Source organism: Melopsittacus undulatus, chromosome 3 (assembly GCF_012275295.1).
Source record: "Melopsittacus undulatus isolate bMelUnd1 chromosome 3, bMelUnd1.mat.Z, whole genome shotgun sequence".
Taxonomy (NCBI): Eukaryota; Metazoa; Chordata; class Aves; order Psittaciformes; family Psittaculidae; genus Melopsittacus; species Melopsittacus undulatus.
In genome coordinates, this window is record NC_047529.1 from 98,302,087 (window position 1) to 98,315,839 (window position 13,753).

The window sequence follows — 13,753 nt, forward strand, 5'->3', positions numbered from 1 at the left end:
CCAATGTCTGAAAACAGAGCTAACAGTATGTCCTTTCCTCCTGACAGCTTTAGAAGAGCATTAACATGTTTCTATTCAAGATGTTTCAATAATGTCGTTAGTTTGCTAGCTGCTAAGATTTAAGTTCATTCCTCATAATAGTCACAAAAGGTAATGGTATTGAAACAGAGTTCTTCCTTTTGAGATCAGTTGGCCCTCTGTAGATGCCTTCAATCGTATTTTGAGATTTCAGTGCAAAAGAAAGAACCTAGTCAGACTAAGCAACTGATGAAACTAAATATTTTATGAGTGCATCAGAGCAAGTCTAAGTTACCAAATATTCTGTATTAGCACAATCCTTAAATAAGGCACTCCTGTGCTTATATGGGACATCTTCCTGCTCAAAGGTTAGATGGGTCAAAAGGTAGACTGCTGTAGGAGACGGTTTCAGCAGGGTTTTGCACTTTTTTTTAATGTACCATTCTCCTTTTTAGATAGTCCACTCCCTCTGAGGTCAGAAAGTCACGCAGTCTGGGAATTTCACTTGAAAATTCCTTTGAGGCAGAGTTGATCCTTTGTAATTGATGTGGTTTCCATCACATTTCATACAAAGTTCTAGGATATAAATTATCACTCTGTCACGTGTGACTAAGTGCATAGATGTGAAGTTGATCCAGGTGGTGTCAAGATACTAGATTAGGTAGAGCACTGAAAGAGCTGAGGCATAAAGCTCAACACTGAATATCTGGAAAAAATCACAACTGCTGGAGTCTGTGAGCTTAAGTTGTGCCCTCCTGTGTGGTGGGACAGGTACTCATACTTGTGGAGAAAAATTAATAATGTGGTCAGAAAATGAAAGATTCTTTCTGTAGGTTTCCAAAAGCAAACTCCATCACATCTGTTACATTTTACCTATTCAACTTCTTACCCTTGTTGATTGATAGTGTTGAATCAGGCAGCAACGTACAATGAGGTCAGATAAAATGGTGAAGGTTTTAAAGGTTTTTTAAAAACTAAGAGAAAGGTAATAAATATTATGTATTTTAGATAAAATGATCACTGATAAAATGATTTAGATAGAATAATCTCCAAGGAGCTAGCTGGAGCATCTGACTTCCACTTGTAGCTTCTTTACCTAGCAAGTTAAGCACTTTTTCCTAGCTTAGGGTTAAGGGAGGGAAAGTCTTAGGTAGAAATAATGCACATAAACGCTGAAGTATGTTTATTTCAATGTGCAGACTGTTGTTCTGAAGAGGAGACATGGCAATTTATGACAGGCAATTACAGGCTGGGGGTACATTATTTAAAAAATATGTATTTTTTTTATTATCAGTACAAGCTACTCTATTACTGTACCCTTAATTAAAGTCATAGTTTGGCTGACTGAGTTCCTGATAGTATCCAGATGATTGTCAGAGAGGTCCTATTCTGAGAGTTAAGTGAATTATAGGTGCAACCCCCAAGCATGATAAAGGCCTGAGGCCCAGTGCTTGGAGCATGGGAGAATAAATCAGTGAGACCCTGAAAGAGAACTGATGAAGGTAGCCTGGGAACAGTAAAATTTATCAAAGCAGTTGTTAATTATTGCAAAGTTGAGTTTCCATGGGTGCAATTCTCTTCACCCCATGTGTGTTCTGTGCTTCCTGAAATATATTCTTAGTATTTAGATAATAAGCTCTTTAGGCTAGAGATGGTTTGCATTGTGCTTCTTCCAGCACAATGAACCTTCAGGCATTACCAAATACAAATACTAAAAAACCAACCCTGAATTAAGTGTACTGTTTAAACTGCATAAAACATACTACATCACCTGAAACTTTGTCTCTGTTGAATGCTCCTGTGAGTTATGTTTGACTATGCAAGCAATCATCTTGTTAGGAAAAGAGGGGTTGATAAGCCAGTCAAAGTGTGTTTGGTTTTTAATTCAGATTACTTGAGAATGATGTATTAATGTAATTGTTGTTCTGTTATGCTCTCAGTAGTGTTTTAAAAGGTCATAAATCAAATGTCAGTATGGGAAAAAGTCTTGATTGGAGTGCTAATTTGTAACAGTCCAGCACACATAAAAAAAAAAAAACTTGTGAAGAAAGGAGAATATTAATGCAAGTTTCACTATCTGATTATTTTCAATTTTCCCACAGATATCAATGAGTGTCAGTTACAGGGAGTTTGCCCTAATGGTGAGTGCTTGAATACCATGGGCAGCTACAGATGTACCTGCAAAATGGGATTTGTGCCAGATCCTACCCTCTCCAGGTGCATACGTAAGTAATAGTCCTAATCAAAGTGCTTAAATAGATATTTAGTTGCACTTTAGATGAGGATTTATTTGATTGGACCAGCTCTTCTAAGCTATCCCTGTCTTTCTTGCCATTCCTGCCTCATCTTAATCAGCATATTCACGAGTCAGACTTCGTACTGGTGCCTCTTTTCTGTCTCTTTGTCCTGGAAGCCTTGGTCTCTGCCAGTGGCTGTTCAGGATCCTTGCCATCTTCTCCTGGTTTTCTTGTGACAAAACCTTCCAGGCCACATCCAGCCTCCTCATACACTCAGTCATTCTCACCAGCTTGGATTTTCTTTCCCATGATTTTTTTTCCCCACTTTGCTAGTTCTCTGGCCAAAATCATCTTTGTGTCCTGCCCTCTCCTCTTCCACCTCTGCAGCTTTGACGTGTGTAGTTGCCATTGCTAAACATTCAGCGCAGGATGATCTTTGGCACATTTTCTTTCTGATTAAGAAGGATTAAAAATTAAGAAGTAATTTGGAGGAAGAAAAGGTTGTGAACAGCATGAACACAGATTTCCTCTGTTAATCAGCTTTTACTTGGTGTGAGATCAACCACCTCAACAAGAAGAAGGCATAAAAAACAACTAATTTTCTCGCTTTTATGGGTTTGGGGTTTTTTTGAAAATATCTACAAGTGAAAAATACCTAATTTCCTAAGCTTCTCCCCTGTTTTAGATAAAATATAGTGTAGAGCTGTAGGTGATTTTATTTTTTTTTCAGCATGATTATCTTTTGCTGTGAATTAATAACACTCAATTTCGAAGAATAGTTTCCAGTATTTTGAAGAATTTTTTAGGATTTACCAGTTCAGCACCAAAAACAAGGAGGTGGTTTTCGTTTCTGGTTTTGCATGTCATGTTGAAAATCAGGCAGTCTTCATCTTTTTTGAGTTAAGTAAACGTATTACCCAGAACTGTTAACTGTATATTAAAGTGGATGCATAAATTAGAAAGCTCGATGGGTCTTAGCTTCCCATTACCTCGTACTAGTCATAGCTTAGAAGAGCCTTCGGCTTTTCCACATTAAAACTAAGCATAACAAAATGTACGTATATAATTGTCTTTTTTATAATGTGTCATGTATAAATCTGAATCCTTTTGCAGTCTTATTTATATAGCCTACTTAAAGCTGAATGTTCCAATGGCTAAATAGCTTGACACAATTGTATATTATTACTGAGCTTAATCTTTAGCAGTTGGACTTGTGTAGAAGTGAGAGCACTGATTCTGACCCTTTATAACTGCTGGTTTGGAAAATGTTTTGGGTTTTGGTTTTGGGAGTTGGGCTTTTTTATTCTTTAAAATCCTTGGTCTAGGATGTTGTTTGACGCAAAGTAAGAATCATGGCTTGAGATTGGTGTTTGAAATAAAACTTCTGTAGGTTGTAATATTAATCCGCTTAACTGATGTTGGAAATCTAGTGGTGTTTCTCTGTTTTACTTTTCCTCTGAACAGTGCCATCCTCTCTTTCACTTTCGTTGCAGCTGATAATCCTCTGGTTGCTGAGGAGAAAGGACCCTGCTACCGGTTTGTTAGTGCAGGAAAGCAATGCATGCATCCTCTTTCCGTTCAGCTCAGCAAGCAGCTTTGCTGTTGCAGTGTTGGCAAAGCCTGGGGCCCGAACTGTGAGAAGTGTCCACTTCCAGGAACAGGTAAGAACTGACAATTAAAAATAAAAATTCTTGCCCCCAGCCAATGTTTGTTATGCATGCTTAAAAAAACCAAAAAAAATGAAAACCCAGGAATTGATTTGAAACAAGAACTGTCCATCAGTATATTATGAAACTTCTTTACATGATAGTAGGATCACCCCATGCATAGTAGTTTTGTTCAGAGGGATTTGTGGTTAAAACAAAAGGATTATCTTTGATATGTTGTGATAGAATTCCAGATTAATGACGCTTGCATCTCCAAATATGTCCTTGAACTTCAATTCTCCATCAAATAAAGATAAATTTATTGTACATTATATTCTGACTACAGATAAGGGCAAATTAACCCAAAATCTAATTAATATTCTTCAGTTGTTAAATACACCAGTAAAAGGATGACAGCTTTTGAGAATTAGGTCACAGGAAGACATGTGTTGTAGTTTACATAACAGTTAGTGGGATATGTATGGGAGTATCACTGCTTTCTTAACTTATTTTCCTATCTTTACCATCCACACTGAGGAAAGTTCCAGGTATGATTTCTTTACAAGAAATTAAGTTAAACATTTCATGCTGCCTTTCACTTAATCAATTGCTTACTTGATACACAAATCTCATTTGTATTATTAGTGCTCACTTGGTGTCTTGCTGGTTTTTAATACCTAAGGACTTGGAAAATACCCTCTTGTTTGGTCATGACACTAACTTAGGCTGCTCATATGTTATGATACCACATATTATACATACTGATTGCTGCTTTCAAGTACCTTCTATGCCCTGGTTTTGCTTAAAATTTAAATGACCACTGTTGGAGTCTTTAGTCAAAATCCGTTTGTCCAAATGTATGGTCAAATTCTCCTTTTTTTAAAGCATCATTGATTTATGTAATATACATGATGTCCAGCCTGTTCAGTATTTTAACATAGGTATTTGTAATGGTAATCCACTGTTTTTTTCTGAAGTCACAGCAGATGTCACTGTTATGATACAGGGCATGCATCTCTATGGAGTATTTTAGAAATATTCAGATGTTCAAAACAAGCTAGCTGCTTTGGGAAATCACAGCTGGCATCAGAGACATGACGAGAACAGCAGATTCCTTACATCTTTAAGTTGGGCTTACAGACATGGAAGTGGCAAACATTTTTGAGCATTTCAATTGATTTTTAAAGCCATTGTTTCCTGCATGACTAAAGTCCAGTTCACTTTCAAATAAATAACATTTCTATGGCCTTTTACTGCCGTAAAAATATATTCTTTGCAGATGACTCACAATTTAAGTGCAGATGTTTTACATTTAAGAGAATATTGCATGAGACTTTATGCCCAGTTGTGTGTATGCTGAAGCAGAAAATAGGTCTTTTTGTTGACTGCTCTTCAGTCATAAAGACTACATAATTGAATATTATGTGGAATTGATTATTTTAGTGGTTTTAGTTAATGAAAAGATGTAAGAGAGAATCTGTGAGCAGAAAATTCTGATGACCTGTGTAGGAAACACTTTTCCCATTTCATGACAACTTTCATGATTAAAAAACATGTTCCTTTCCATAACAGGTTAAATTCATAGTCTTTCAGAGTATTCTATGAAAATTGTGTGAAAGTGGAATATTCCAGAATGGGGTAAAGTATTTACTGCAGCATCCCATGTTAATTTTGAAGCTATTGAATTAAAAAGTCATGATCTCACTACAATAGCTTTTAAAATACTTGTACAAAGTAGACCATCTCCAAAAGTGAGACTGAGAGAGGCCAGGTTTGTATACTCAGGTGTCAACAGCACTTATCGGAGAACATGACCTGAAGCAGGATTTCCTACATCCCGAGTATGCATCCAAAGGGATAGGCATCAAATTTTCTCCTGCTTTGACCAGAATCCCCATCTTTAATTGTTTTTGTGGCAAGTTTTAACACTAGTGCTTCCCAGCAAAAAGTGTTCCAACATTCTGAATTCACTCAATCAGTTTGACCCTTCATCTTTTCTATTACTAGGACACTATCAGAACACAGTATGAAATTAATGCATACTGCAATTTAATGTATAATTCGATGAATTTATCTGTAGCACACCTGTAGCTAGTATTTTGTGGTTTCATTTTAGATGCTAATTTATTTTAAAGCCTTCCTGTTCAAAGCAGGATTTGTGAACTTACCAATGTCCTGTTGGGCACATCTCTATAAGAAGCACATCTCTGGAGAAGATACCACATTAGGCAGATGGGAGACTAAATCTTTGGTGTTTCATCCCAACATACCTTTACTTAGAGCAATGAGGACAGTGAAGCAATGAGGGCAGTGAAAGCCCCTTCAAGACTCCCGAAGGTCTCCCTGTCCCTGACAGGAGCATAGCTATTATCTTTGGTAGGGAGGAAGGCTGATCTGTACATCTGATTCTAGTCTTCCATTGGGACTGCAAAATCTGATGCTTATGTAGAGCAGCTGCAGAGATCAGAGCAGGTGTTGCTGCCTGACTTTCAATAACTTTTTCTGTAGCAGCTTTATAAATGAGATTATTTCCCCTCTCTTACGGTGGTAATTTGGTATTTTATGGTTCCCAGTTTATTTTTTATCCAGCCCACTGAAGTCAGTGGAAAGACTTACTCAATTCACAGGAATTTGGATCAGGGCTGGTATGAGGCCTCTGATGTATCAAATGGGATCCTGTGAATGAGTGTTGTTACTGGTTGATATTCTTCTGCTCCTCTAATACAGAGGTGGTGAGCTTTTCTCCTTTGGTTTCTGCAAAAAGAGAATGAGAGAATTAGTGATCTTCATTACTTATGTAATGTAAATGATTATGAAAATTTGCATATTTAAACTCATACACAAAAAGGATATACAGTTTGAAGAGGGTTAATACCAAAAAATTATCTTGATATAATGATAGATTAAACATAACTGAAGAAAGAGGGTAAACTGTAGTGTAAACCTGCTGGGAATAACTGCCAGAACATGCTTTTGGGAGAATGTTCCATCAATTTAGCATGCAATACATAGCTTGTCTTTCAGTAGTTTTTGTAAAAATGTATATACGAGATTAAATTTATTAGTGGTAGTGATTATATTTTCCACTATGTCAACATATTGCACTTTTAGACTCTTAAAAGCAATATTTTCCCATCCCAAATCTAGCTGCTTTTAAGGAAATCTGCCCTGGTGGAATGGGTTATACGGTTTCTGGCCCTCACAGAAACAAGCTATATCATCACCCTGCAGTTAGAGTACAGCCACCTGTCATTGGCAAGACCCCGATTACTCAACCTGTTGCTAAAGGTACTTCTCCTCCACCTCTCCCAGCAAAGGAAGAGCCAGTGGAGGCACTGACCTTCTCACAGAAAAGTGAGACTGAGATGGCTGTGCAAGAAGGTGAGAGTTGAAAAATTTAGTATTTCTGTATTTCTGTGCATGTGTCTTCAATGGTCTGTTTCTTCTTGAAGTCGCTGCTGGAGAGAGAGGTGTCAGTTCCCTCAAAGAGTGCTCCATGTCACGCAGCGTATTGTGTTACATGTTTACTTCTGAAATTTTATGTAGAGCTCCTACCAGATGCTGAGAACACCATGGAGAGAGAGACTGCTTTTATCTCACTATTTCTTTTATGATTTAGTGGTATTTGGGGTGGCAGAAGCTAAGGGGTTTCTATCATCTCCTGTCTATACACTCCTGTATTAGCACCACCTGATGTTGGCATGCATCTCTTTCCTGTGCTCTGCTCTCACCCCTGCAGCTTTGCACTCCCTTGGCATGACCATGTTGGATCAGTCTACCTCTACTGGGCCATTTAATTATTAGTTGACTCCTCTAAGATACTTTTCTCAGGCTTCATTTTCTTCAAGCAGCTGAAATTGTCCTCAGTCCAAAACAAGTGCAGAAGCAAAGAAATACAGAAAGCAGTACTATTATACAAACTTGGCATATTGTGCAAACTGTAGACCAGAAGCAATACATTGCTGAAGAACCCTCTCATGATACTGAGTACCTAATAGGTGTATTTTCAAGTAGCAGTTACATATCTGTATATCAGACCATTATTAGAAAGATTTTAAGTCAGCTGATTGCAAAATCCTGTGCAACACAGGTTACTTTCCAATTGAAATTACTGCTCTAGTTTTGCTTTCAAGAAGAAAGTGGAATTAAACTGAATCTAGAAAGAAAAGTAAGCCATTCAAATATACTTACAGACTGTGCTGGATTTTATAAAATCTCAGATAAACCTCTCAACTTTCCTGTGTTACAAAGTGGTGCAGCATTTGCCTAAAATATTACTTCAGCAAATAGAAAGATTGCCACATTCTGGTAAATCTTAAAACAAAGAATGTTGAGGAAAAAAGGAACATTGTTATATTAAATGAATAACTTTAAAAACCATGTTTACTCAAGTCAGTCAAGACACATCATTTAACTTCATATTTCATTTCTTTTGTATGTTTGCATTTGGAATTTTTTACGTTTTATTGGAAGTTCTCCTGGTTCTGATAATCAGCCTCCCCAAGAGTACTGAAGAAACGAGAGCAAGAAGAGTGATTGATTTTTTATTTTATTTTTCTAAATCCATTCTATGGAAAATGTTAACTGTGAAAAGAAAAATATTCCTTCAGTTTTTTACAGAAGAATATAGATTTTCATCAGTAAGAGGAAGTTCAGAAAAGGCAAACTGCAATAGATAGAAAATAAAATCTTCTATGAAATTTCTACTTCTCCTTCCCAGAAAAGAGTCACTTGGGGGGGTGGGGAGGGAACAACACAAAAAAAAACCAAAAAACAAAACAACCAAACCACTTTTGCCTGCTTGAGGAAGAGGCAAATTTCAAAATTCAAAGAGTTTAATCAGTGAATGAATAACCTGCGAGTTTCTTGGATTGTTTCCAAGGAAGCAACAATTGAAAAGCCTGTAAGGCAGCTGAATATTATAAGCATATATATTATATTATAAGCTGTATCATTCTAAGCATTGGTCCACAAGTAGAATCTCACTCTGGTTTCAGGTTAGTTTTTATACTTGCTGCTTCTTCAACTATACACTATTTTGGAATGAGGTGAGAGCCCAAAGTTTCTCTGCAGTGGCAGCAACCACTTTCAAATGTGCTGTTAGTTTTAAATATAATGTGTAAGTAACAGTTATGTGAAGGCTGATTAATTTTCTTTTTTTTCTTTCTGGTTTTAGTGGGAACTGCAGCCCCTGATCAGGTAAAATATGATGTGATTTATCTAAGAATTAGAATGTAGACCATGTGTACAAGATGTGATACAATAACTCTGAAAAGGATTTAGGATTTATGAGGAACAAGCAACTCGCTGTAGACTTAGAGTGCAAACCCTGAGGCAAACAGAGCTCGTTAGTATTATGTACAATAGGCAGGTAGTGAGGTACAGGAAGGAATTACTTTAACCTCTCTTTAGGATATTGGCAGAGCTTCTGTATTGTTCTATCCCATTCTAGAGAGCCTGGATTTTAGAGAGGATATTGAAAAATACAGACAGTATGAAAGGAGCCACAGATACTGACAGCTACAGAGAAATTAATTTGAGAGAAACAGTATGAAGCTTTGAGAAGCGTTTTTGTGACACCCTGTATTAACACCTAAATTAGTTTCCTAGTTTTCTTAGGGTTGCTGTGTATTCAGTGGAGAAGAGCAAGTGTGTAGCTGCACTAAGAAGTTCCACATTCTGGAGGTTCCAGGTTCTCTATGCTGAAGATACTGGCATTTGCTAGGAATACCTACAGCTGTACTTAATTTAATTTTGCTAAAGAGTTAAAAGCATCTAATACTGTTATGAAAATAAGATTATCAGTGCAGTAGGTAAGAGAGAATGTTTCACAGTGGTAAAGATTTAAGAAACTTATGTGATTGAATACTTTTGCATATGTTGAACTGCAATTAAATACTATTTGTAAGCAATTAAAGAGCATAAGAGGGGAAAACTAGGGAGGGAGAAAGCCAAAGACATGAAATGTCTGCTTCAAATTAAATCAATGTTAGATTGTATGCCATTGTGTAAATACAGTATTCTGTGTTCTTTCAGGCTTAAATTGGGGATAATTAATGATCTGCTATCAGGAGCCGCTCATGTGAGAATGTTAGCATTTCCCAAGCCAGGAGTTTGTGGATTGTTATAATAGCTGAATTGAGAGAATGTTTTCAGAATGTAACTTTTTAATCATTCTTTCAGGAATTAGCTTCACTTGATCAAGAAAAGCAGCCTGATCTACAGCGTGGGCAGCCTCAGCTTTCTCCTGGAATTTCAACAATTAACCTGCATCCGCAGTTTCCGGGTGACTTGTTTTGACTTGTCTTTTAGTATGAGAGAGTGCTTACAATTCTTTGAAGAATGGGAAGGCAGCAATTTTAAGATTAATAAAAAATGTATTGCTGCTTCACAAGCAATTTTTCCATGAGCACAATACAGAAAAGAAATCATGGAAGCTGAAATGGGAGGAATTGAGAGGTTGTCATTGAGCTGGGTGAATTGTTAGGAGGCAAAGACATACTTTAGACAAAAATGGTGTCATGGATTACATACATGGGAATTTAAATGTCAGCAGAGTTGAGGCCTCGTACCCCCTTTCAAGAGGACAGTTTACTTAGGTGCCTCCTTGCAGATTTATGCATAACTTCTCCTGCAAAAGTTTTAGTATTGTGCTTGCTTTCTTTATCACATCTGGGTTTTTTTCACAAGCTGTGGAATGATGGAAAACCCAATTATACTATTTGTTTCCTACTCCAGATCTAAGCAGAGTAAACTAGCAAAAAGCTCCATCATGTCTGGCTCATTCAATATCATGTGTGAATTCTTTAAGAGCTTTCTTTTGAATGTTTTAAAGGTTTTTTATTTGGGATGTGATTGATTTCAATTCCCTGTCACACAGTAGTGATTGAGAAAACATCTCCTCCTTTGCCTGTTGAAGTTGCTCCTGAAGTTTCTACTTCGAGTGCAAGTCAAGTAATTGCACCTACTCAAGTTACAGGTATTGTACTTCCTTTTTAAAACTAAAATAAATTAAGAAATGACTGTGAGTTCCTGACACTATAAATTGTTCCATGCCACCTCTGAATTATAATAACAAAGATAATATAGCTGTAAAACAGAAATGATTACTCTGGAGAGGGATAGAAAGTACAGAGCAGCACAGCAGTGAGTGTACTCTCAGCAGAGCAAGGGCCCTCATAGGATGTACCTGCCATTTTTGTGCCCTCAAATAAATTACAGAAGGAAAAATTAATAATTCCACGTCAGATTTACATGATCCGCAACCAAAATTGAACCGAAAACTTCTTGACTAGAAGTCAGGTCTTCAGACAGTTTGCACATGTTGTCATGAAGTATACATAGTCATGCTCTTTGAGGCATGTAGACTTCATGAGAGCATTACAATGTCACTTTGGCTAGTCTCTCAGAATTAACACAGGCTTTGAAGTAATTGCAATATCCAGGTAAATACTTTAGGATGCAGTGCTATATATGGTACACATCTAGACCTACAACAAGGTTTCCCAACTTTTGTTCACAAGCAGAAATTACACACACTTCAATTAAAGTTCAACTCTTCAAAGATGGCTTTCCTTCATGCAGGAATGGATTTTTGAGTTGCATGCATCATGCACCAGCTCTAAGTCACTCAGTTCTTTGAAGTATGATTCTGTCTGCAATTAAATTCTACTGTAAGAGAAGTAATTTTACAATTGTACTGTAAGAGTAGAAAAAGTATCCTGTCCTTCTGTAAGCATTCAGCTGCCTCCTTCAGTTACTTTAAGATGTAGTTCAATTTAACCTATTTCTAAGTATTCTGAATAAATAATTCTCCTTTACAGATAACTTCTTTTTCAGGAATTACAATTTCATGCTGCTATGTAACCTTAGCTTAAATTGCAACTAAACACAGTCATTAGTTCATTAGTGTTCTTTTGCAGAAGCACACGTACTTTGAGAATTTCTATAACTGCCATAGGGGGGTTTAGCATCCAATGCTGCCCATAGTGAGTCTCCTTATCTTACAGAATACATTCAAGCTATTAACAGACAAGTATTCTCTAAAAATAATCAGAAACTCACTACAGTTATTTTCTTAACCTTTGCAAAGATTAAATCATATAAATTTTTATTTTATGTTGTTTTCATGTTACTTTATTTTTTTATGTACCTATATATAAATCTTGGATGGGATATGGAATATGTTGCTAGGAAAAGCCTAGATGGATTTTAGATTCTTCTAGATGAGGTATCCATTACAGAAGCTTAGGACTTACAAACTTGATTTACAGTCGTTTTCAGGCCTGAACTTTCTATTTGGATTACAGAATATTCTGCACATACTGAACTGTATGGGAGAGTTTAATGTTAAATTTTGCTTGTTTGTTTGTTTGCTTAGAAATCAACGAATGTACAGTTAATCCTGATATCTGTGGAGCCGGACACTGTGTTAATTTGCCTGTGGGATACACTTGCATCTGCTATGAGGGGTACAAACTTAACGATCAGCAGACAAAGTGCTCTGGTATGAATGGATGCTTTCAAAACTCTGAAATAACCATGCTGTGAAATGCTTGAAATGTAAAGTCTGGTCAGGGGAAATATGCTTCCTCTACTGAATGTTTCCAAACTACACAGAAACTAGTTTTTGTGTGTCAAATAAAACTTGTCAACTAGTCTCTGATTATAGCCTTTCAGCCACTCAGAACTGAATGTGAATTTAATTGCATGAAACCCTTTCCTATTGTGAGATGAAAGAAAAAATTATTAGACAGATCATCTCTTCTCAGCTTTATATCAGGTGTCTAAAACTATCAGACTGCTAGGAAGAAAAATACACTTCTGTTTGGATAAAGAATGACTGAATTGGCACCTGTTTCTCAGAATGATTTACCCAGCTACCAGCTCTGCAGCTGGACTAAAGCCAGTCATTTTGTCAGGTCTTTCCTTTCAACCTTCTGCTGAAGAGAGAAAGTATAACATAAACATCCCAGAAGCATATTAGGAGATCTGCAAAGTGAAGTCTTCATACGCTTCTAAGCTAGTAAATTCTGGAACAGAGTGCTCTGATGAACATGAGGCAGAGCCCAGACTGGCTTTACGTGAGCTGTTTCAGATTTGGAAGCAGCAGTATCAGTATCTTTCCTTCGTTCAGAGTACGCTGGTTCCTCTGTAACTTGGATCAGAAAGTTTATTATGTCAGGTTGCCAGATTGTGTACTGTCAACTTTTCATGCTACTGAAAGTTCAATAACTTCATGCTGATACACATGCTATTGTGTACACCGACAGTATTAAAAAAATAATTTACACACAGCCAATAGCAACTGAAAATTGTTCCAGTTCATCCAAATTGTGTTAATGTCCCATGCTTGCAGCTTGTGCTCAGCTATACTGCTCATTCAGTGTAGTGATTTGAATAGTAATCATGTCACATTCTTTAGGCCAGTGAAATATTCTTATAGACTAAGCCAGTAAGAGTGTTTTTTCCAACCAAAACTATTTAATGCAGCTCTTAAGGGAGAGGAAAACATACTTTTTCGCATATTTGAAATAATTACAAGATCAGTCTTTTCAAAAGCAGGGAGTAGAATGCAAAAAGAAGAATCACAACTAAACATGTTATTCTATAGCCTTGTGTGGTTTTATTTCTTTTATAGATATTAATGAGTGTACTCAGGCACCCCACCTCTGTTCCCTTGGACGCTGTGAAAATACAGAAGGAAGTTTCCTATGTATTTGCCAAGCTGGATTCATGGCCAGTGAAGATGGAACTGACTGCGTTGGTAATTACTGGTCTCTTTTTTTACAGAAAATAAAAATACAAAAATGAATCAATAAACTTTTTGCAGTTTTTGTCCTCAGTCACTAA

At 36.8% G+C, this 13,753-nt stretch overlaps 1 protein-coding gene across 6 annotated transcripts in view; it reads left to right on the forward strand.

The window, feature by feature from the left end:
* The window catches only part of LTBP1 (latent transforming growth factor beta binding protein 1), a 188,229-nt gene that overhangs the window by 117,521 nt on the left and 56,955 nt on the right, over positions 1-13,753 (forward strand). For 3 of the 6 annotated variants that reach the window (XM_034060293.1, XM_034060295.1, XM_034060290.1), the window contains exons 10-17: positions 2,121-2,243; positions 3,749-3,916; positions 7,049-7,282; positions 9,078-9,100; positions 10,085-10,187; positions 10,782-10,880; positions 12,282-12,407; positions 13,542-13,667. In XM_034060293.1, coding sequence (XP_033916184.1) covers positions 2,121-2,243; positions 3,749-3,916; positions 7,049-7,282; positions 9,078-9,100; positions 10,085-10,187; positions 10,782-10,880; positions 12,282-12,407; positions 13,542-13,667 — 1,002 coding nt within the window. The remainder of the gene's footprint in view (positions 1-2,120; positions 2,244-3,748; positions 3,917-7,048; positions 7,283-9,077; positions 9,101-10,084; positions 10,188-10,781; positions 10,881-12,281; positions 12,408-13,541; positions 13,668-13,753) is intronic. The other 3 variants (XM_034060294.1, XM_034060296.1, XM_034060292.1) reach the window with 2 other exon arrangements.